Below are 24,409 nucleotides of genomic sequence, written 5' to 3'. Positions count from 1 at the left end.
GCCCCCTCCTGCTGTTGCTATGACCGTGTCTATAGCCAGCCTGACAGGATCGGGCTCGAAGGCAGCTGCCCTGCATTATTCTTTGCTACCATGGGCACAAGTACTGAAAATGGCTTTGTAGGACATTGTGAACTCTTAACTTACACACATTTGCAGAAATAAATATGAGCTAATGGGGAGCTTTGCCTCTGTGAAATAAATGCTAAACTATCTCTTCAGTAGAGATCTCTGCAGTAGGCATTGTTCTTTTTCTGTGTACCTGGCTCCCTCCCTACCTCTCTTCCTCCCTCCCTCCGTACCCCACGCCGTGTGTGTGTGTGCGTGTGTGAGTGTGAGTGTGTGTGTGCGCGTGTGCGTGCGTGCGTGTGTGAGAGTGTGCGTGTGTGAGTGTGTGTGCATGTGCGTTGTGTGTGCGTGTGTGTGAGTGTGTGTGTGTGTGCGTGCGTGTGTGAGTGTGTGTGTTCGTGCGTGTGTGAGAGTGTGTGTGCGTGTGTGTGTGTGTGTGTGTGTGTGTGTGAGTGTGTGTAAAGTCTAAGCATAAAATGGCATGATGGTTTATTCCTATGGCCCCAGCACTCAGGAGACAGAGGCAAGTGGGTTGCTGGGAGTTTGAGGCCAGCCTAGACAAAGGTCTAGGTTGGCTATAGTGTGTGTATGAGACCCTACCTTAAAAACAAACAAACAAACAAAAACAAAAAAGGAAGGAAGGAAGAAAAAAAAAAAGAAAAGGCTCAGTTAACAAAATAGTGTACCTAGTATGCGTTAGCTGCTCCAGATTCCAACAGGATAAGCTTTTCACAGCAATTTCCAGTTAGTGGATAGCATTGATGTCTGTATCTGAGTTTATTATTTGTAAATGATAAGTTCAGTGGAAATCCTGCAGAAAGTAACAAACACTCACTTACCCTTTTACATACTGCCTTGTCTAGTACCAAGACAGATACTAACTTCTCATAAAACCTCAAACTGATCTTTGTCTCTATCTCTCTCTGTTCCTGTTGTATTTAAATTCATTACCAAGCCAACCGTGGTGGCCCACACATTCAACCCCAGCATTCAGGATGCAGAAGCAGGAGAATTACTGCATGTTTGAGGCTACCTTGTCTGAAAACAAAGTAAACTCTGAAATAAAATAAGGTCATTAGCAAATGGTTTGGTTAGTGAGAAGGAGGAATCCAGGAAGGGTTTTGAGGCATCTGAACTGAGGTTTGGAGGGAGAACATGATTTTACCAATGGATACGAGAGATAGCCCACAAAGCAAGGATATGCAGAAGCCAGTAATACTCCAGCCCCAAAGGCAAGGAGGTCTGCCTTGATCAGGCACTGTAATGCTATAGGAGGCCATGCTTCCTAAGGTTAAGTGAGATTTGATGGGGAAATCACTAGGGGGGGAGGTAGAAACTAAGAACTCAGTTGAGTTGTTCACTAGGTGAGTCTAGCAGGAGAGGCCCTAATAAGGTCTGGTAGGGGCAGATAAGCTCAGAAAGAAAGAAGCAAGGTAGAAACAGGGGTCAGGGTGGGGGGGGGGGTGTCAGAGCTCAGTTTACTTAAAGTCAAACAAATAACAGTTTTATGGTTGACAAAGAAGTACCTCTAGGTAGTTTTAAAATATTCTCCTCTGTCATCATGTTTTATTTCTTTCCCCTGGCATTTGTTTTATATGTTTTTTTGGGTAAAGAAAAAGCAGCATATGCTAAAGATGTCAGTTAGATGTCAGGGTCTGAGTGAGTCAAACACTTCCCCTTGGCTGTTTGCTGTCACGATAGTTAGAGTGCATTTTGGTTCAGAACTTTTCTGAAGAACTCTCCCTTTGTATTGCAACATCTGCTTCCACATTTTAATTTCCCTGTTTCCTTTTATAGATATTTGCATACTTTTTTTTTCCAAATGAGACCTTTTGTTTGCCACAAGAAAGCTATTACCCAGAATGTTAATGGGTTTTCAGCTATTAAGATGTAATGTATACCTTGAGTATTTAACTATAAATTTGAAAAGTCTCCATGAGCAATCTCAAAGGAATACTCAGAATGCACTCCTGGTAAATTGGCTCACTTTCCTGTAATTTACTGGAAGTGCTGTTAGGAGGGCGGTCCTAATGTGAAAAGTACATTAATCCCTGGAGTTATATTGTGCGGATTAAATTATTACTCTCAAGGAATACAGTGTATGAGGCCATTTAGCCCTCATTCACACTTGTTATTTAGAACCACAGTAGAAAACAGCCACTTGCCTTTTGATGCACAAAATTAGAATCGATACATCTAATATCTTTTAAAACAAGAGGCAGTAATAGTTGCAGTTTTGCATAAGAATTGCTCTTTTCTGAAACAAGGACTGTGTGTGTGTCCCTTAGTAGCTTAGAGGTCGGTAATGAAGCTTCTTTCCTGCCAGTCACCAGGATGAGCCTTTCTTCTCCCCGAGCGAGCGAGCGAGCATCTGCCACCTGGGGGATTAATAAGTAATGTGGCCCAACCTGCAGGGTCTGCAACTGCAGGGACAGTTAGGGTCGCGTTTGGAATTCCATCTAACCGTATCTTTTCCTTTGCCAGGGAGCTGAAAGTTGTGGAACTATAACTTGTGACAGCAGGTGCTTCTTATTTGGTAAGCCAGCCATTTGTGCTTCTGAATGACTAAGGAGATGCAGGAGGCCTCGGTGGAGATTTAGCAAAGCCACCAACTGCAGACTGCACCATGGACCTAAAGCTGGACCCTTCCCGCGATGACCTGCCTCTCATGGCCAACACCAGCCACTTGCTCGTGAAGCACTACGTACTAGATTTGGATGTGGATTTTGGAAGCCGGATCATTGAGGGCACCATAGTTCTTTTCTTTGGAGAGGGAAGCAGCTTTGAAAAACGGGCGGGTTCCACCCAGGAAGCATTCCAGGTGGAGTCAGAGGAAGACCGCACATTTAGGGCAACTGAGCCACGCCATGTTCCTGAGACGGCTGCAAGTACCTTCTCACCTCAGATGGGATGCAGTGAATGTGCAGCCTGTGGTAAAGGTGATCAAGATGCCTTTGATAACGATGGTAACCATGACAACTGGGAACATGCTTCTGAGATCTCTAGCTCAAAGTATTGCTGTGGCGCAGGGAATCATGGGAGAGAGGATTTCTTGCTAGTGTTGGACTGCTGTGATTTGTCTGTGCTGAAGGTAGAGGAGGTGGATGTGGCCGCCGTGCCAGGCCTTGAGAGATTTACAAAGGCTCCCAAGCTCGCAGCTTCTCCTGAGAAGCTCAGGCATGAGATTGTCCGTGAACTTGTGGCTCTGCCTGCAGAAGTTTGGAGGGAGCAGCTAGAATGCTACACCCGTTGCAGCCAGGCCCCTGGCTGTGGGGAGCTCTTCTTTGACACTGACAATTGGAGCCTACAGATCAGGAAGCCGGGAGCTCAGGCAGCTGCTGACTTTCCTCGGGCCATCAGGGTATGGTACAAAACTAAACCCGAGGGGCAGTCAGTGACTTGGACCTCAGACCAGAGTGGCAGGTAGGTTATCCAGGCACTTACTTCTCCGCCCCTAATCCCATGCACTTGGGGGATGATCTCGTCTGTGGGGGGCTTCCGCTTGTTCTGTAGCCTTACCCAGGCAGACTCAGAGGCAGACGGCAGGTAGATCCTGCAGCATGCCACACGACTGTCGTCAAGATCACCTCCTGTAGACTAGGTTGGAGAGGTTCCAGCATTTCTGCTGAAGTGCCGAGCCTGGCTGCTGGTGGGGTGGGTGCCACTGGTGGGTGCCGCTGATGAAGTGGCATGTCTCTGAGCACACCTGGGATCCCACTGCTCTGAGGCTGCGCTGCGCGGGTGTGAGGCCAGGCCAGCCGCCTGTGACTTTCTCCCTGTACAGTCCCTGGACTGGGCTGGTTGTCACTGGGTGTGAACCTACGGCGTTGAGAGAGACAGCTGCTTCTGAGAACTGAAACAGTCAGACCTGCTGTACTGCACCCTGGCTTCTTGGGATGTGGCTGTCGGTCTCCAGGACCAAAAGACACCAGATTCTTAGAGTCAGGGGACTTTGATGCCTGGCACATTGAGCTCTGATCAGCCTGCCCATCGCCTATAATCTTCCCTCCTGCTCTGGTTTCCAGGCCTCTCAGGGAGTTCACCTTCTGCCTTATGTCTGCTAGAGTTTGTGAAAGCCTTCGGGAAATTGCAGGGTTGGTAAGGTTATACAAATACAAAAGCATAGTGATTGTTTGTAGCGTCCCTTCCTGGGCATTCTTTGGAGAGTGCGAAGGAGATGGTGTTCTTATTTCAAAATGTTTGGAATTAGTGGAGACTTTCACCGAGGTTAACCATATAATGCCATTGAATATTTGAGTAGGGATCTGTAGTTTTTATACTCCAGATGCCTCACTTTTGAATTAAAATATTAGGGAAGAAGCTATTGGCAGTTGGAAGGTATGTTGGTGGCCTCAGACATGGTCTCCTGTCCTGAATGCTAACTACGAAGACAGATGTGAATCCATCTCGCATGCGGAAGTCCTGGTTTCCCTGGAGAAAGGGCGACACAGAACTTGCTCTTGATGTCTCTCTCCATTTGGCATGATTCAGTAAAACACATGGTGTGACAGAAGGGTTTATGCCATGCTTTAGTCTGAGTTGTTTGTGGAGTCCTAAGAGGATAGATACAAAGTGTTAATTTTAGAAGGAAATTCCGGAAAGCTGCCCTTTCCCTTTGGGGGTGACACTTTGTGAGACTTTGATCAGAGTGGAGATACCCTTGCATGGGCAGCCACAAATTTCTCAAAACTCTTCTGTGTACGTAAGAATAAGATGCCAGGTGTGATGGCTTCACACCTGCAAATCCCAGAGGCAAGAGGAAGTGAGGTCAGGGAGATTATCAAGAGTTCTAGGATAGACTGGGCTACACAATGAGACCCTGCTTCAGGTAAACTACGTAAGTAGGCCCAGCTTCTTCCAGGTGACTGTCCAGGAACTAAGAGCTCTTGGTTGACTGGGATTCTAGGTCAGGGACAAAACATATTTCCTCAGCGAAGTGGTCTTCGATGTGACAGGGATGAACAACCGCTTCTCCAGAAGCACCAGAGCAGGATTCCACACCCGTGAAAATCCTGTAGTAACTGTCAACATTCTCGCCTCCTTGTTTACCACGGACTGTCGGGCCTGCGTGGCATGAACTTTCTTATCCTTCACAGACAGGACTTGGGTACGGTGTCAGGCGTTTCTGCAGAGGCCATGCCCAGGTCCCATCAGTGCCTAGTGTTCATTCCCCACCACACTGTGAAGACTCGGTCCGCAGTCACTTCTGTTTGGCAATTAGTAAGTAAGGGAAGTCGTAAGCATTGTGGAGGGGACACCATCCCAGGATGAAAAGTGCGATGTAACAATACCGTGAAACAGCCTCCCTAGGGGACGTGGAATAGGTGTCCCCTGACCTAACTTTGCTTTTGTTTTCTTTTACACATGTGAATGTGCTTGTGCTGTGCATGCGTGTTCACATGTATGTGCCTGCATGTGGAAGCCAGCCGTTGACATCATGTGGTGTCTTTCTCAATCGCTCTCTGCTTCATGTGTTGATACAGAGTATCTTCCTTGAACTTGGAGCTCACTGATTCAGCTACTCTAACCAGCTTGTCCTAGGGTGGTGATATATTATTCATGATTTAGGAAAGCTTGCCTGAGGATTCAGAAAGCAAAGCAGCTGGTCACTAGCTCTCACTCTACCTCAGAATGAGAGGAGAGTCTGGCTCCACCAAACCTCAGATTGTAACCTTTCCTCAGCGTGGCTGGAGAATCCCAAGACTTCAGTGTCTTCCTGCCCTCAGTGTGGCTGGAGAATGAGTCCTGACACTGAGTACTGAAGCCCCTGCTCCTGCCTTTTATCCCCTTAGTGCTGGGATTAAAGGCGTGTGATCCCAGGTGCTGAGATCATCAGAATGTGAGCTGTTTCTCTTTAGGACTGGATCAATCTTGTGTAGATCTGGGTGGCCTTGGGCTCACAGAGATCTGTCTACCTCTTAATCCTGAATCCTAGGATTAAAGGCGTGTACCACTACCTGCTAGCTTCTGGCTGCTGGGATTAAATGTGTGTACCACCATTGCCTGATCTTTATGGCTTGAGGCTGACTTTGCTTTCTGAATCCTCAGGCAAGCTTTAATAAATCATAAATAATACATCACTACAGAAGTTAGCTTTTTTTTTTTTTAATTCTAGATCCTCAGGACACATAAATGTTTTTGTTTAATATTCGCACTTGCATACAATGAGTTTGAATCAAAATCTAACTTCCACCCCCTCCACACATCTCTAGCCCTTACAACCTTTGAGTCTCCTCTCCTGCACAAGGCCCCTGAGTGTTGAGGGGCCTCGTATATGCGGCCACAGCCACTGTGGGCTGATGTGGGCAGCAGCTCTGACTCACCACAGATGTCCCCATCTCTGGACTTTTTCTGCTCCTTCTTCCTGTCGTGACCCCTGAGCTCAGGGGATGTGACATCGATGTCTTGTTCAGACCTGCGCACCCCAAAGTCTCTTTTTTCTCCGCACAGTGCCCAGATATGTCTCTGTATTAGTTGCTGTCACCGGCCTGGAGGTTGAGAGGTGCACTGTGTGTATAGTAAAGACAAGAACTATGTTAATTCAGCAGAATTATACCACTCGGTTCTCTGCTAGAGCCTATGGCAGCCCGCCGTGGGGTTTTGGCGCTGCCAGCGGTACCAGGAATGGATTCCGTTTTTGTGGAACAGCCTTTAAGTCCAGTCAGAAACTGGTTGATTTTCTCCCATGGCATCCACAGTGCCCACATTGCTCTCAAACACCGGTGGGCACACTGTTCCAGGCCAGCCATTGTAGCTCGCGGGCTTCGTAACTGTACACGGTCTTTAATTCTTTTTCCTCCCCAGTAGCATACATAGAGCCTTCCAGCACCGGGAAAACTAGCCAGTAGGGATGAAGCTCGCAAGTGATTCTAGCTTGGTTTCTCTTGTCCTGTAACTCAAGTATGTAGTGTCTTCAGCAGTAAGGTGTTAACCATCAAATTCTTGTTGCTGGAGTTTCTTGTCCGGTCTGGCCCCCACAGCTGCTTTTCCCCAAATAAACACAGGAATGCTATAGTAATCATAAAACTGTTGGCCGATGGCTAGGGCTTCTCATTGGCTAGCGCTGTCTTAATTATAAACCCATTTCTATTAATCTATGTTATTTCTACACGGCCTTATATTAATCAGAGAACTCATGGTGCATCCTATCTTCCCGGTCTCTATGCGGTGTCTCTCCAAGGCGCCTCTCTCTGCCCACCTTTCCCAGAATTCTCCTCATCTCCTAGTCCCGCCTATCTTCCTGCCTCTATTGGCCAGTGTTCCAGTCATCAGCCAATAAAAGAAACATATACAGAAGGATGTCTCCCATTAAATTCTAGAGGGTAACCAAGACAATGACAATAATCTCTTTTTTTGTTTTTTGTTTTTTGGGGTTTTTTTTGTGTGTGTATGTATTTTGGAGAGGGGGGTGCTCTGTGGAATCCCACTGACCAACAACTCAGAGATAACCCGTACTAGAAATGGACTTTTTATGATAATTATGATGTCTTAAGGGGAGACATTGTTCCCCTGTTTTAGAATAACTCTATTTATAAACTTTTTTATATGTATTTTAGAAAACTTCTGCAGTAGTGGGCCTCCATATAAATCTTTCAAAGGCCTTTAGTGTAAGTTATACCACCCAATACCCGTTTCCTTCCTATGCCATTAGCCCTTCCTGTTCCGTTCCTCTTCCCCCCTTCATAACCACTTGCATTCTGTCTTCTTTTCCTTGAAACCACTCGTCCCTATGGACCCTTAACGTGGAACCGACCTCTAAGGGTATTCCAGTTTGATTACACATAAGATTCCTCTACACATAAGATGACATGTAGATATTGCTGCCAACGCCATCCATTTACCTGCAGATCTCATCATTTCTTCATAGTTAAACAATACTGCATTTTATAAATGTGAACCACATGTTCATTATCCACTTGTCCATGGCTGGTCTTCTAGGTTGCTTGTATTTCTTAACGATTGTGACTAGAGTAGCCGTGGGTGGGGGAGGATGAGTAGGTGCCTCTGTTGTGGGATGTAGAGTCCTTTGGAATACGCCTAGCTGGACCATATGATATGGTGGCTACATTTCTAGCTCTCTGAGGGACTCCACTGTTTACACTCCCACCAGCAGTGAATCGGTGTTCCCTTCCCCATATACACACAAGCATTTATTGACTTTCCTCCCTCCCTCCCCCTTCCCTCCCTCTCTCTCCCTCCCTCCCTTCCTCCCCCTTCCCTCCCTCTCTCCCTCCCTCCCTCCCTCCCTCTCTTCCCCTTCCTCATTTTGTCATTCTAACTGGTAAGATGAAATCTCAAAGTAGTTTAAATTTTATTTCTCTGATGGCTAAGGATATTCAATATTTATTTGTTGTCCTTGATCTCTCTGGTTCATACAATCCTTCCTCCCCCTCTTCAGCAGGGATTCCCCAAGCTTGCCCTAAAAGAATAAAATATAAACAAAAAATGACAGATAGCAGTGGCCTATATAACCAAGGATTAGAGTAGTATATTGTAAAATTGGAAGGCAAGAGCCCAGACATGAGAGGGCCCTTTGTAGCCAGGCTGCCAACAAGCCAAGTTTGTAACTAGAGCCTAATTTCATTATGCCTAACGTGAGACCATTCCATGAAATTCCATGAAAGATCTCCATGTTCTCACCTGACCCCAGGAGGGCCTTCCAAAGGCCAAAGCCTGCCTTTGCCTATTCTACAAGAAAAATTGCCGCTCTTGAATAAGCCCTGACCATTTCAAGGTGACAGTGTCTTTAAACTTGCCATCTAGATGATACTGGTCAATTCTGGATTTAGTAGTGGCACCATGAGATGGATTAGGAGGAGAGAGGAGGCCGTGGTTGGTGGAACTTCCTCTACTAGAAATGTTGGGTTTTGCTATGTGGTACAAGAAAGCGGGCGGTTTCCCGTGGTGGTGGAGACCGTGTCACAGTTTTGTTGAAACACAGAGTTGTAAACGTATTATTAGATAAAATAATAAATGGAAATAAATTGGGAGCCTGTACACTTTGTGACCCTCAGAAGCTTCTGGATAGTTCTGGCTGACCTCCTGTGTCTGTGACCCCTGACCCGGCCATTTGCCCCATTTTAGGAAGGCCCCATCAAGCCACACGACAGATCCGATCGGGGCCTTCCAGGCTCCCGTCTGCCCAACACTCCTGCAGTCAGCTCTGTAGCTGCCGATTGCTGATCAAAGCCTCTGACAGGGATCAGTGTGATGGGAAGAGGCAAGCTTGGAACCTTCCAGGCCAGAAGCTGCCCCCTTCTCTCCTGAAAAGACCATTCTGCATAGTAGTCGGCAGAGAGAGAGTGGCTACGTGGTTCTGACCTGTTCCCTACAAATCCAGTCACCATGCTCTTTAAGGTCTATAGCAGGCATGCTGGGCTTAGAGGATTTGTCTTCCTTTGCTTACTCCATGAACACAGGCCCTGGCTGGCCTCACTCTGTCATTTTTGTAACAGTTCTCTGCTTGCTGAGCCCTGCCCTGCCCCCCCTCTCTCTCTCTCCCTCTCTCCCTCTCTCTTTCTTTCTGTTTTGTTTGATTGGGCCTGGCTGATAGAGGAAAGCCATCTTTCACATACCGTACAGACACATTGATGTTCAGTCATAATGACGTCACTGAAAACAGTTTTTCTGCAAGTCAAGCTGAATTAATTGGCATTTGTTGTAAATCCACGCAAACAGAGTGCTGTTCTTTCCCTAAGTGGTTGTCCTTAGAAGCCAGTAGCTGTGCCTTCTCTGCAGAGCGAGAATGGATTACTCTGAATTTTCAGGTCTTTGCTATCTCTGTCAGCCACGACTTAATCATGGATTTAAAGGGATTCTGCGTAGTTTGGAGGTGTTTATACTTGGAGGGACCAAGTCCTAACTCAGGCTGTGGGTTTCATACCTTGCTTTGGTGATGGGCTTGCTCCTCTGGTCTTCCAAGCCTGGTTGCTTTGACCTCTACCATCCTGTTTGTGCCAAGCCCTGTTCTTGGCTTCCACACAAGGGCTCCCCACAAAGGCTCCATCTGAGAAGGCGGTTTCCAGAACCAGGAGGGTCTGCCTGCCAACATTGGCTTTGAGACCACCGCTTGTTTTTCCAAGATTAATAATCACAGAAATCTCCAGCCATGTTTTCTTTTCCAGAATACTTTCCAAAAAGTCTGTAAGAATGTCTCTGAAGCCTTTTTCCTTTGAAGGCAGAAAGGCCTAAGGGGAGCATAAATTATAACTTTGCAGAATAGTATTTAAAACCTTATCCATTTTTTTCCCTCTTAACACACACACACTCGCACACGCACACACATACACACACACACACCTTTTCACATATTTGATTCCTTTGGGAGGAGTAACCACTGAGCCATTGATTTAGCAGGCCCTTGGCATGTTCGGTTCAGTGTGCTTTGAGTCAGCTACAAAGCCTCAAATGTTTCCACTTGCAGAAGCTCAACATGACCTCCCTGCCATGGTGGTGAGATAAATGACAACTGGTTCTAAAGACCCTTCCCTTGCCTGTCTTTGTCTTCTGCAGGCCGTGCGTTTATACCATGGGATCCCCCATCAACAACAGGGCCCTGTTTCCATGCCAGGAGCCACCCGTTGCCATGTCAACATGGCAGGCCACAGTCCGAGCAGCTGCACCTTCTGTTGTTTTAATGAGTGGGGAAAATTCTGCCAAGCCCACACCGCTTCCAGAAGGTACTGTACTTGTGTTCTTTCTTAACTTGGGTGTGACGCACGCACGCACGCACCGGACCCGGGGAGCCACCAGCCATGCTGTGGTCTCTGAGGAGCAGCTTTGCTGGTGAGGCTAGAATGAAAATCCCCCAGAAGAAGCACAGGGGTGGGGGGCGGGGACACTTGGGAGTCTGGGCATGGGGTTCCAGGCTCTCCCGCCAAAGCTACCGGTTCATAGATGATTCCAGAGTGACTCTTACCTGATGCGTTGTGGAGCGAGCGTGGGTGGTCTCAGTTGAAGACTTCCTGGATAGGCAAGTATGTCATGGGAACACGTCAGAGTTGAGCCGTGTGTGGTTTGGAAGTGGTATCTATATGTGGTTGTCTGTTTTCCTGAGAGGTAGTATTTAGGCTAGCCAGCTTGCTGGGCTTGGAAATCTGAACTCGGGTGTGTCAGAAAAAAACGGTGGCGAGAGCCAGCACGTTGCCCGGCTCTCCTGTGAGGCACTTGCTGGCTGCCCATTTGATATCTTCAGCCATGCTGACGCCAGGGGAAAAAGTACTGTTTCTTAGTGTACAATATGGTGTCCCCTTCCACGCACTTAATAGAGAAAACTTTGAAATATACAAAAAGTCAGAAACGAAAATGAAATAATTTGGAAAAAAATGACTACTCACACTTTGCGTCGCCCCCAGTACTTAAGATCCGTGAGTATCAAGAAGTACTAATTGCCCTTACGGTATACAGCAATGGCACCCGCTTTTCTTGTGAATGGTGTACATTGAACATATGTAAGTTTGTTACGAATTTTAGAAATACAATTTAAAATGTTAGCTTTTTTTTTTTTTTGAGTACATCGGAATCTGCCTGACTCTTCCATTGGTGGATATTTCGATCACAGGATCATTTACCTGCGATCAATAGAGCTGTGTTAGGTGCCCGAGGAGATGACTGGATGAATGAATGTGTGATGGAGTCCGAGTTGGGGCATTGTCTAGGCTGTGCCATGAGTCCCACAGTTTTTCCAGATAGTGCTGCTTTGCTCCACGCTGAGAACTGTGACTGGTTATGGAGCTCATGGGTCACGAAAGGGTCCGGGTCCTCTTTTAGTTTGATGGCCTAAGCATTGCCCGTTTCCCACATGGAAAGCCTCAGGGCTGCCGAGTTTATCTTTTCTGATTTGTGACATCTGCTTCTTCATAGGTTAGACGTGTTGCATGTATACCAGGTTGTTGAACTTAACATTTGTATTTTTAAGTGTAGATTTTAGATAATATGTTTACAAATGAATACAGGACTTAAAAGTCTCTATTTTTAATTTTTAAATTTGTGATTACCATGTTCATTGCAGTCCATTGGAGATAGCCTTTGGCCACACATGTGCCTTTTTTCTTTTTAATCATTGGAGACTTTCATAATCCACATTTGTACTTTGATCATATTCACCCTCTCACCCCTCCTATGCCAACCTCTTCCCCTCCTTTTCATTCACACTCTATCTATTTTTTGCTGCCTGTATGTGCATGGGTGTGAGACCATCTACTGGAACATCCCTCTTCTCCAAGCCATCAGTTGCCAGAAACTCCTCAGCTAGGGTTGGGGCTCCACGTGCTCCTTTCTGATCCGTACTGGGATTTTGGCTAGCTTGGTCTTGTGCCGATTGTGTCAGGTGCTGTGAGTTCCTGGGTGCAGCACTATCGTTCGTGGCAAGCAAACACCATTTGCTGAAAGCATCTATTCCTCTGGCTCTGCACTCTTGTCCTTGACTTTTTCCAAGGTAACCCCGAGCCTGGCGGGGAGGGAATATGGTATAGAGGTCCCATGTCTTATTCTGTGCCTGTTGACTGGTTGTAAGTCTCTCTGCACTGTAAAAGAGAAGCTCTCTGGCGAAGCTTGACAAATGCATTAATCTATGGGCACAGAGATAATTGATTAGGGACAGTTTATTGCGATGCCCATTTAGCAGAATGACAGTCCTGGGTTCTTCTCTGGGACCTATGACAGCCACCCATGGATTTTTATCTCGCTTAAAGGTGCCAGGCATGGGTCCCATCCTGTGGAGTGGGCTTTAAATCCAGTCAGACAGTGGCTGGTTGCTCCTAGAACATTCATGCCACTCTCACAGCAGTGGGCGCATCTTTCCACACCACAGCTGGATCACAGTAGCTCACAGGGTTCAAGCTGGGTAAGAACTGTTGACTCCTTTTCTCCCTGTGGTGTGTTTCCATTACTGTGCAAGCTAGCCTGCAGGGATGAGTCTTCCAGATCAGCGCCTGCTTGATTCTGTGTGTTCTGTGAATCAGGTATGTACTGTCTTCAGCAACACAGTCTTACCGTGGAGTTCTGAAAGGGAACCAGGAGTAATGACAATAGTCTGCACCATCTAGGGGGTCTATGGGCTCCATTGACAACTCAGAGAGAGGGATGACCCATTCTAGCAGTGGGGTTTTCACTTAATAGACCGTGGTGTCTGGGGGAAGCAATGTTTTAACGTAGCTTGTAAACTTCTTGTGTATTTGTAAGAAATACCACTGCAGGATTTCCATGTGTGTGTGTGTGTGTGTGTGTGTGTGTGTATGTGTGTGTATATATGTGTGTGTGTGTGTATATATATATGTGTGTATATATGTGTGTATATACATGTGAGTGTATGTATGTACATATGTGTGTGTGTATATGTGTGTGTTGTGTGTATATATGTATGTGTTTATGTGTATATATGTGTATATATATATGTGTGTGTGTATGTGTGTGTATACATGTGAGTGTATGTGTGTATATATATGTGTGTGTATATGTGTGTGTATGTGTATATATGTATGTATGTGTGTATGTGTGTGTTTATGTGTGTATGTGTGTTTATGTGTGTATGTGTGTTTATGTGTGTATGTGTGTGTTTATGTGTGTATGTGTGTGTATGTGTGTGTATGTATGTGTATATATATGTGTATGTGTGTATATGTGTGTGTGCGTATATGTGTGTGTATATGTGTATGCATATATGTGTGTATATGTGTGCGTATATGTGTGTATATGTGTGTACACGTATGTGTGTGTATGTATATGTGTGTGTACGTGTGTGTATGTGTGTGTGTGTATATATGTGTATGTGTATATGTGTGTGTATGTGTGTATATGTGTGTGCATATATGTATGTATGTATGCATGTATACATATATACATACATACATACATACATACATACATGCACACTGACCGGTAGTAAGTCTCCGCACTGTAAAAGCAGTCTTGGGAACTCCGCAGCAGTAGGATTTGGTGGCATTTTCAGAGGGTCTTTGCTTGGTGCCTGTCCTTCCTGTACTCCCATCTCCACGCTGCCCGCCCTCCCTCGCCCACCACGTGTAACCCTTTTGTCCCGGCGTCCCCCTCCCCCCTTACTGCCTGCCTTCTGTCCTGCTTCCCTGGATGTCCTCCCCCGGGCTGCTCACTGCTTTCCTGGCTTCCGTGGGACTGTGATCGAAGCACACGTACCCGACTGTCCACAGCAGCATCCGCGCAAGAGAAAGGACGTGCAGTCACCCACTCAGAGTGATTGTCTCTGCCCCCCACCCCCCGTTTATGTGCAGGGTTTATAATTTCATGGTCCATTGTGGAAGTTACTCACTCCTCAGCTGACGGACGCCGGTGCCGTCTCTATTCTGTGGCTTTTGTGAATTTGGGAATAGAGCAGCCATAAGTGTAGATGGTCAGGTATTTCAGTAATAGCATACAGGACCCTGTGGGAAGAGTTTTGGGGTCAGGTGGTAGATATGTTCCTAGCTTTCTGAGGAACCATTACACTGCTCCAGTGTTCACTCTCACCGACAGTGAACAACAGTTCCTCTTTCCCACATCCAAGCCAGTATGTGTTGTCTTTTTTTCTTTCTTTCTTTCTTTCTAATCTTAGCTATGGTAACTTGGGCAGGGTGAAATCTGAAAATAGTTTAAATTTATATTTCTGTCATGGTCAAGGATGTCTAAAATATTTCTCAGCTATTTGTGTCTCTTCTTTTGAAAATTCTGTTTAATCCCATGCCCCAGTTTTAAATTTGGTCCTGGCTGGCTGGCTGGCTGGCGTTGAGCTTTTAGAAGTCTTTGTGTATGGTGGTCGTTAACCCTTCGTTAGGAGTACGGCTGGTGAAGACGCTCCCGGTTCTGTGGGCTGCCTCTTGGATTCGCTGTGCAGAGGCATGAGGTTCCGTTTCTCAATGGTTGGTTCCAATGCCTGTGCTACCTGTTCTGACACAGGGACTCGCGTTCCCCCGGCTGCTGGCAGACTTGCTATGTAGTATGGCGCAGGCCGTTGGCTTCATTCACTCAGCATCTATCTTTTTGCTGGGTTGATGGCACATGTGTGCGCTGGTCTCCCTTTAGAGCACTGGGAAGTTTAATACAACCTGGGATTCAAGTGCATTTCCCTCTTATTTTGCTTTGCGCTATATCTCCAGGGGTGACTGTTTCGCACTTTGCCCAGTTTTAAGTCATATGTTCAATACATGTTTAAACTGATTTTTTTCATTCTTGATTTTTTTTTAAAACTTAAATTGTTTCCCAGTTGTTTGAGGACAATATTTTAAAAGGATTTTTTTTCTCCAAAAGTGGGTTATAGTTCATCTTCTAAGTGTCCTCTTTTATTTTGACTGACTGTGAAACGTATTCACTGAGGGCTGGGTGGGGATGCTGGCTGTCTTTGAGTTTCTCCGGCCCTTCTGCCTCTGCCTCCCAGGTGCTGGCACCGTTCTGTCCACCCCACACCCAGCTCTGGATGCTCATTTCCTACTTCACTGCTTTGCTCTCTGAGATAACTACCATTGCTGCCGTCGCCCATGTGACAGTCTTGAGGATAAATCTTACGTTCGGGGTTGATTTTTGAGGGAAGTCTGGCATCGCTGCCCCGCCCCCCATGCACTTTGGGTTTTGAAATGTTCTGTAATTCAGACTTTAGATCCAGATGTGGTACCTTCCTTCCTAATCAGTTGTAGTGCAGTGTGAGTTAACTTACTCTGAGTGTGTCCTTTTAAATGTGTTGTTTAATGGGCTCTGACCCCTGCATACACACCCCCACGATTGACTAGACATTGTCCTGTGGGAGCACAGGACGTTCCCCTCGCCAGAGCTCCTGGTGTGATCTCAACCTTTCCAGTCCTCCCTGCTGTGCCCCTGACCTGATTTCCCCTCTCCGGAGGTTCGCTCTGCCTGGTATTCCAGTGGGGCTGGCCGTAGCTCAGCCTTTAATCCATGGATCGGATCGGGTTCTCCTAGTGAATCCACTCACCTATTGTAAGACACTTAGGTTGTTTGGGCCAGTTCAGAAATTATGCTGTAATGTTCACATTTGCGACTCTTTTAGTAGACACGGCCTGCATTTCTTGGGTGAATTCCTGAGAGTACAGCTTCTAGATCATGTGACAAGCACCTGCTTTTGCTTCTAGACTTACATTGGGGTTCGTTATCTGCCCTCGTGGTCTTGTGTCCTTGCTGGCAGCCTGTGAGTGCCCTGGCTGCTGTTAGCCATCGCAAGTGCTTAGTCCGACCAGTCTTTGAAGCTAGCCCTCTAGCCAGTGTGAAGGGCTGCCTCTCAGTTTCAGTTTGAATTTCTCTGATAGGTAATGGTGTTGAGCATTTTCCCTGCACGTACCGCACATCCTTGGGTTTTTATTTGTACCGCGCATCCTTGGGTTTTTATTTGTAGAGCATCTGTAGTTTGTTTTTTTAACTCTTTTGGGGACCCCCCACCCACCCAGCTCTCAAATAACCCAAATGAGTACACAGAGACTTATTCTTACTTATGAATGCCTGGCTTTAGTTTGGCTTGTTTCCAGCCAGCTTTTCTTAAATTATCCTGTCTGCCTTTTGCCAATGGGCTTTCGCCTCTCTCTCTTTTTCCTTCTTGCTCCATGCCTGGTCATGTGGCTGGGCGGCTAGCCCCTGGCGCCCTCTCTTTCTCCTTCCTTTTCTTGCTCCTCCCCCTTCTTTTCCTCTTCCCCTCCTGTTTATTCTCTCCTCCCGCCTGCCAGCCCTGCATAGCCCCTGTCCCCTGCCTAGCTATTGGCCATTCAGCTCTTTATTAGACCAATCAGATGTTTTGGACAGGCAAAGTACCACGCAGCTTTATAGCATTAAACAAATGCAACATAAAAGAATGCAACACATCTCTGCGTCATTAAACAAATATCTCACAGCATAAATGAATGGAGCACACCTTAAACTGAGGTTCCACAGCGCCATCTGCACCCTCATTGGAAGTTTTTAATTTGTGTATTTTGGCTGTAGAGATTATGAGAATTCTTTGTCTAAGGCTCTAGGCACATAGAGTACAAGTACATGATTCCAAGTCTTCACGCTGGCCTTTTCATTTATGTGCAAAACTTGTCTTTACCGTGTTGCAGTGGGACCCGACACTTTGTATAAGCTCTCTGCAAGTCTTCAGCCCTGCTTATACTCTGATAGTTTTGTTCTTTGCTAATTTCGTTTGAGATTGAAATGATGTGGTATTTCCACACTTTATTTTTTAAAAACTTGTTCTCTGAGCCCAGCTTGTCACACTGACATGTCAGCCTCATGTTTGCATTCAGTACTTAGAAATTATATGTCCTGATATCATAACGACAAGGCCAATTTCGTAATTTGGCTTTGGTTTCTGCAGTAAATTGATGTCAAAGGTTTGTTCTCCCTCTTGAGTGTTAGACTGATGTCTTCATGTACTTTGATGCTGAAGTATATTTTCCTCAGTCTCCATGGCTTCCGTCTTTGACGTACACCAGCAGACAGGGTGTCTACATGTTGAGTTCCCTTGGCTCGGTTCATCATCTACATGTGGCTGAAACCCTGTCTCACATAGGCAGCTAAAAGCTAACTGGCAGCCCCAGCTTTAAGGTCTTACTGGCAATCGTCTTGTCAAGTTGTGCTTTATTTGTTCAGGATCTTCCTCTCCCCTCTGTCTGACCCCCTGACATGCAGAATTGAGTCAGGACATGAAATTGTTTAGTCCCCATAAGAGAGTGATACCTGTGCATTTCCATAGCAGCTACCCCTTGGTAACTAACCTTCCCAAGACGCTTGTATCTCTAACAACCTCCTCCTCTCCTACCTGCACACTTTCTCATTCGCGCTTCTCATTCACGCCTTGGTACTGACACATAGATATGACTCTGTGTGCCTAGCAGTGCTTCTCATCATTGTCTTTTTCTCTGATTCATTTTTTATTTGTGTGTTTGAACATTTACCTGAATGTGTTTGTTTGCCATGTGCATGCCTGCTACCTGCAGAGGCCAGAAGAGGGCGCCACACCCCCTGGAACTGGAATAGAGATTGTTGAGATTTACCACGCGGCCGCTGGGAATCAAACTCAGGCACTCTGCAAGAACATCAAGTGTTCTTAGCAGCTGCACCATCTCCATCTCTCCAGCCCTATTTTTAGTTCTTGGAGAGTGAAAACCAACCCTCATTTACCAGAGTTGACTGAGGCCATTGATATTAGTATGATATTTTAAAAACCAGAAACCTGTTGTAACTCTTGTACAACTGTAGACGCAAATAAAATCACAAGTTAAATACAATAGTTTACTAAGTTACTAACATTTAAATCAACAACTTATATTTGATGCTGAGATTAAGATTTGCCAAAATGAAATTACCCTCACAATAAGAAAGTGATGCTGGTGGATCCAGAAAGCTATGTATAGAGTGTGTATGTCTTTCTGTCTATGTGAGCATCTGGATGTTTGTGTGTGGTCTGCATGTATGTGTGTGGTTGAATACCCGCCCTACTATGATGTGTGTGTTCTGCATGTATGAGTGTGGTTGAATACCTGTCCTACCCTGAACTATGTGGTACCTTCTTCCCTACTACTTTCCTTCAATCTGCTAAGAACAACATTTGCTTCTCAGACATGCTTTGATGTTATTTGGCTTTTAGTTTTCTCTCTCTCTCTCTCTCTCTCTCTCTCTCTCTCTGTGTGTGTGTAGTGTATGGATATGTGTGAGTTCATGAGTGTGTGTGTGTGTGTGTGTGTGTGTGTGTGTGTGTGTGTAGACCAGAGGTTGGTATTGGATTCCTCTGTTGTTCTTCACTCTTTAAAATAGTATTTATTTTTTTAATTCAAATATATTTAATCATTTACCCTCTTCCCTTTTCTTTTTTCCAAACCCCCTCCCCATGCTTTACGTCCTCTTGAAATCATGGTTCCTTTTTCTTCAGTTTTTCCATACACACATACAGTCTGCTCAGTCTGCTTTGTATTATTTGTATGTATATGACCTCAGGGCTGACCACTTGGTATTTGTCTTAGTTAGGGTTTCTGTTGTTATGAGGAAACACCATGACCACAGCAACTCTTATAAAGGAAAACATTTTATTGAGGTGGAGGCTTGCAGTTCGGAGGTTCAGTCTGTTCTCATCATGGTGGGACATGGCAGCGTGCAGACAGACATGGTGCTAGAGAGGTAGCTGACAGTCCTACATCTTTCAGGCAACAGGAAGTGAAGTGAGTGTCACACTGATTGAAACTTGAGCAAAAGAGACCTCAAACCACTCCTCCATAGTGACACACTTCCTCCAGCAAGGCCACACCTACTCCAGCAAGGCCACACTTCCTCCAGCAAGGCCACACCTACTCCAGCAAACAAGGCCACACCTACTCCAGCAAACAAGGCCACACCCACTCCAGCAAGGCCACACCGCATTTTTTACCACATACCTTTCAAACTACACACTCCACTCCCTGGCACCCAAAAGCTTATAACGGTGTCATAATGTGAAATGCATTTAATGCAACTTAGAAAGTCCCCATAGTCTATCACAGTCTCAAATTCTTTAAAAGTCCAAAGTTCAAAGTCTCTTCTGAGATTTATACAATCTCTTAACTGTAATCGCCTGCAAAATCAAAGTAAAAAAACAGATCACATATTTCTAACATATAATGGCACAGGATACACATTATCATTCCAAAACACAGGGAAGCAAGCATAGTGAGGAGATTCTGGACCAAAGCAAGACCAAAAACCAGCTGGGCAAACTCTAAACTCTGCAGCTCCATGTCTGATGTGAAAACGCTCTGCAGATCTCCTTTGCCTTTTAGCTCCTTTCTCTCGGGCTGGTTCTGCTCCCTGCTAGCAGCTCTCCTCAGCAGGTGTCCCACGATTCTGGCATCTCCAACATCTTGGGTTCTCTAAGGTAGCCCTGGCTTTGACTCCTTGGTCTCTGTAGGCCTCCATTCAGGTTCACCCCTGACACATGCCAGGCCTCAGTGCTTCCCTTAGTCATGGAAGAAGGTTCCATAGCACCTTTCTTCCATCCTTAAAACCGGGACCACTTGGCCAAAGGGGCTGTGTAAGCAGCTAGGACCGGATGCTTCCAAGCACCAGCATGCTACAGCCCATCGGTGGCCTCTGTCCGCAGCCTGAGCTTGTAAATAAGTTTTACTGGGTTATGACTGCTGCCTGCGGTGTCTTCCAAGCACAGGCAAGCACTTGCAAGGAAGGGTCACAGGACCAGATTTTGCTCTCTTGTTCCTTTACAGAAAATGTTTTCCAATTTCTACCATTTCTTTTTGTCAATCTGTCTGTTAAAAGATTAACATTAAAAGATTAGAATAATCAGGAGACTAAGTCAATAGGAGCAAGAGTTTAATGTCAGCCTGGACTATACGATGAGACTCCCCCCCCAAAACAACAAACAAACAAACAAAAACCAGAAAAAGCATTAAATGTAACATTTTCACAGGTAACTTTACTATTCCCAGGAATGTTTGTGGACCTTTCTCGTCTTTAGAATTCCAGGGGAGAGCAGTCCCTAAAGAGACACTCGCTGGGACTTCCTGTTCTCGGCACTGGCACCTCACAAAACATTTCCCAGCCCAACCTGAGCACAGATTGGGGTGGAAAAGGAGAAGTAACTGTTCCTGCGGCCATAGCTGATCAGAGGACAAGCAGTGAGCAGTATTGCTAAAGCCCATATTGGATGGGTCTCAGAGTGGTTGTTATGAGTGTGGACGGCACCCACAGCTAAGTCCGCAGGCCTCATCAGAGAGGCGTGTGTGATAGGAGGCGGTGGTGGCCCCTCTGCTAGGCCTGCCCTCTGGGTCCTCCATTCTGCAGTCCCTGGAAGCAGGAGCCGCCCAGCCCCGCCCAGCCCCGCCCAGCTGGGCTGGCTCCATCACAGTGACACTCCATCGGCCCCATTAGCACGCTCACCGGGCACTAGCTGATTTCCTGAGAGACACAAGCATCTGGGAGCCAATCACACAAATGGCAGCAGCCCTTGGACAGGAAACAAAAAGCAGAAGAGAGTACTCTAAGTCTGTGTTTCATGGGAAATCGTTCTTCCTAACAGTTTCTGAAAAGAAGGCTAATGGACAGGTCCATCCAACAGCAGCTGTCATAAGAAATGTATGTGTTGAATATGGCCTGTGTAATCAGATGAAAGTAACATTTCCTGGCTGAAAACCACTGTAAGTAATGACAGAGGTGATTCAATGCTCATTGCTGATTTCTCTAAGTAAGAGTTTAGAGAGAGAGTGAGAAGGAAGGAAGGAAGGGATATGCTATCGTTTTCCCCTGGTAATTTTTCTTTTAAGATTGTATTTACTTGAGTGTAGTTCCAGCAGAGGCCAGAAGAGAGCATCAGATCCTCTGGAGCTAGAGATGTGGGTGGTTGTGAGCCCCTGGGTGTGGGTGCTGCGAACCAAACTTGGCACCTCTAAGAGCAGTGTGTGGGCTTAGTCTCTGAGCCATCTCTACAGTCCACTGGCTTTATTTGTATAAATCTAAGCTGGCATGTTTCAAATTAAATAAATTCCTTTTTCTAGGATCTTCTCTTTCATTTTCGAAATAAGGCATGAGGAGGGGCATGCACCTTCGATCCCAGCATTTAGAACACAGAGGCAGGTGAATCTCTGAATTCAAGGTCTACTCTACAGAGCGACTTCCAGGGCGGCCAGGTTGCACAGAGAAAACCCTGCTTTGAAAGGGGGAAAAAAAGTGTAAATGTTACTTGCTATTCTCTGGCCTGTCTGATAGACCAGTTCTTGGACATTCTCTTTTTCGTGACTGTGAAATTCTAGGAAAAATGGTTTAAGGAACCAGAACCCCCCCACCCAGACTAAAAGCCAGCTTTCCCTCCCCCCTTTTACTGTGTCAAAACAAGCAACACAGTTGAAAATGCTCCCACAGGGCACAATAAGGACTGTGTGTACAAGGAGGCAGTAAAGCAAAAGGCATTTAGGAAATGCAGAAAATGCAAAGTAGAGAAAGCTCCTTGGTTTGGGAACTGGAAACTCACTCTGGACTAGTGAACACAGGTACTCTGGAGGGGTGGGGTGGGTCTGCTCTGAAGGGGGTCATGCATCATAAGCACTCACATCTTTCCAGTAGACAGCTGCCCTCCAGCCAGGGTTGTTTGTGTTCTCCTGTTCTATCACCCATGTGGACTCAGATGATGTCATACACTTTTCAGTTCTTTAATTTGTGCTTTATTGTCCTGGCTCACTTGCCTCCTAGCTCTGTGCTCAGTATACACATAATACATAGAAGTTTTGTTTTGTTTTGTTTTGTTTTAGACCACAGTGTTTCTGGCAGCATATGTTTTATTCACTGATTCTTACAACTATGCATTTTTCTCTTGGACTAGGCATGTGTAAATGTTTGAATGCAAGGCATTAAAGTTTGCCTTCTAACCAACCGTCGGGAAAGGTGGTGTTGTGCCCACCGATGTCCTTTGTGTTTCAGAGACACTCGCTGTCTGCATTATAGCTGTGTACATCCAGGGAGACCTGGTAGACTAGCGAGCCTGGCGCCCTTAGGGAAGCCGTGAAGCCCTGAGACTCATCCTTTAGGATGCGCACAGTAGACCGGCACCACCCACTTCAGCAGGTGGCGCTCTTTTACCTCTGAAGGTTATTCTCTCCTGGTGTCCTGGGCCCAGGTGCACACCCCGCTGGACAGAGAGGCCTTGTAGGGTAGCCTTGGCCTGTGAAGCTATTGTCTGATGTTCACTGGCCCACCTTGCTGCCAGGGACAGCCCTTGAGCAACAGTGGAGGACTGTGATGGCCGTGGCTGCGCCTGTGGTGCCAACGACTCTTGAAGTAGGCCGTGCAAACGCAGCATCTCAACAGTCACGGCAGAAGGGACACTAGGGTTTGCTGCAGTACCAGAGGATGGAGAAGGAAGAACAGTGAAGGCTGGGAGCCCACGTTTCTTTCTATATGTACATTTTACTTACAGATGTTTCTGTGATATACATACTTACGTAATACAGTTATTGTGTGCTCATGAATGCATTTATTCTTGTGATGCTGTTCTCAAAGCGTTCCTGCCATATGGAATAGTTTGGGCCGGAGTCTCTGAAGAAAGAATTGTAGCCAGAGTAGCAGTGTTAAGGTAGAAAATACATTAGATTTGAGGAGAGAAATGTGATCTGTTGAACGACAGCACATGCCAAGTGGACATTGCTGAGGGCTTCTTTCTGCTTCTCCAGCCCGTAGCAGAAAGCTTCCAAAGGCATACGAGTACTTCCAATAGTAAGACTTTTAGTGCCCGTTTTAATTTTCAATGAAAACATTTTTTTTTTTTTAAAGATCTCATGTACCTGTCTGGCCTTGAACTGGTTTTTGTTTATTGGTTTATTTTTGTTGTTGTTCTGTTCTTTAATTTGAGACAAGATCTCAAATTAGATCAGGCTGGCCTCAAGTTTGCTACACAGCCAATGACGACCCTGGATATGTGTCCTGCCTTCACCCCTCCCCCACCCCCACCGCCACTGCTGGCCTGGTAGATTTGCACCACTACACCCGGTGTAAGCGGCGCTAAGGCTTGCACTGAGGGCTTCTTAGGTGCTACGCAAGCACTCTGCCAATTAAACAACAACCTTCAGCTAACTCTTTAAATGTCAGCCACTCTGTGAGATGCTCAGCTTTGTGGAGCTAAAGCCAACCTGCTCCTGCCTGCGCAGCAGTGAGGTGGTTGTGCGGCCGTAGCTGCCTTTGAAGTTTCGGTGGTATACCAGGTATGCAGGAGTTGACCACCCATATACCCCATTGGTTTACTGTTGCTAACTGGTATGACCAAAGAGGGACTACAGGACCTCGATTGTTCTACTTTTCTCCCCTTTCATAAAAATACCCGTCTCAAATAGTGTCACAGTCTCATCCTCCCCCCCCCCCCGCTGTCACCCCAAGAGCTGAGTGCTTTTTCAATCTTGTTCCCCCTCTTCACTGGTAATTACCCTACTATCTCCTTATGAAGAAAGTCCTCCAAATCTATTCCAAGGACAGTGTTCAGAGCAGTAAGTGAAAACTGTGATCCTGGTAATTGTATCTGGGCTTTCTAGGTTATGTTGTACTTACTTTCAGAAGTAAAATTTTATTGCAATATATGTAATGTGCTGGGCGTCAAACCCAGAGCTCCCTCTGTACGTGCTACGTGAGTTCTTATAACTAGCCAAAACCAGCTTCTTACATTGTCTCTTTTTACTTGAAAATCAACCCCTTTCAAGTCCTGTTACTGCTGCAAAACCCAGCTTATCTCCAAGGAAATTTCCGGCCCTGTTTTGAAGATGGAAGTATTTATTTGGATCTTATCCTAGCTGCTACTATGCCTGTGAGACAGATGTCTCACTATACGAGCACCTTGTGAGGTTATTGCAACGTGCCCCTAAATATATTCCAATGTGAGGAAATGGCAGAG

At 46.0% G+C, this 24,409-nt stretch overlaps 1 protein-coding gene across 1 annotated transcript in view; it reads left to right on the top strand.

Moving 5' to 3' along the window:
• The first annotated feature begins 2,555 nt into the window (after positions 1–2,555).
• Aopep (aminopeptidase O (putative)) overlaps positions 2,556–24,409 on the top strand; it is a 226,184-nt gene continuing 204,330 nt past the window's right edge. Inside the window, exons 1-3 of the mRNA XM_051194140.1 lie at positions 2,556–3,489; positions 10,579–10,745; positions 18,947–18,954. Coding sequence (XP_051050097.1) covers positions 2,693–3,489; positions 10,579–10,745; positions 18,947–18,954 — 972 coding nt within the window. The 5' untranslated portion in view covers positions 2,556–2,692. The remainder of the gene's footprint in view (positions 3,490–10,578; positions 10,746–18,946; positions 18,955–24,409) is intronic.

The sequence above is a fragment of the Phodopus roborovskii genome, unplaced genomic scaffold (genome assembly GCF_943737965.1).
Source record: "Phodopus roborovskii unplaced genomic scaffold, PHOROB, whole genome shotgun sequence".
NCBI classification, from domain to species: Eukaryota; Metazoa; Chordata; class Mammalia; order Rodentia; family Cricetidae; genus Phodopus; species Phodopus roborovskii.
The sequence above is the reverse complement of the archived record's forward strand: the minus strand, read 5'-3'. Positions and strand labels throughout refer to the sequence as shown.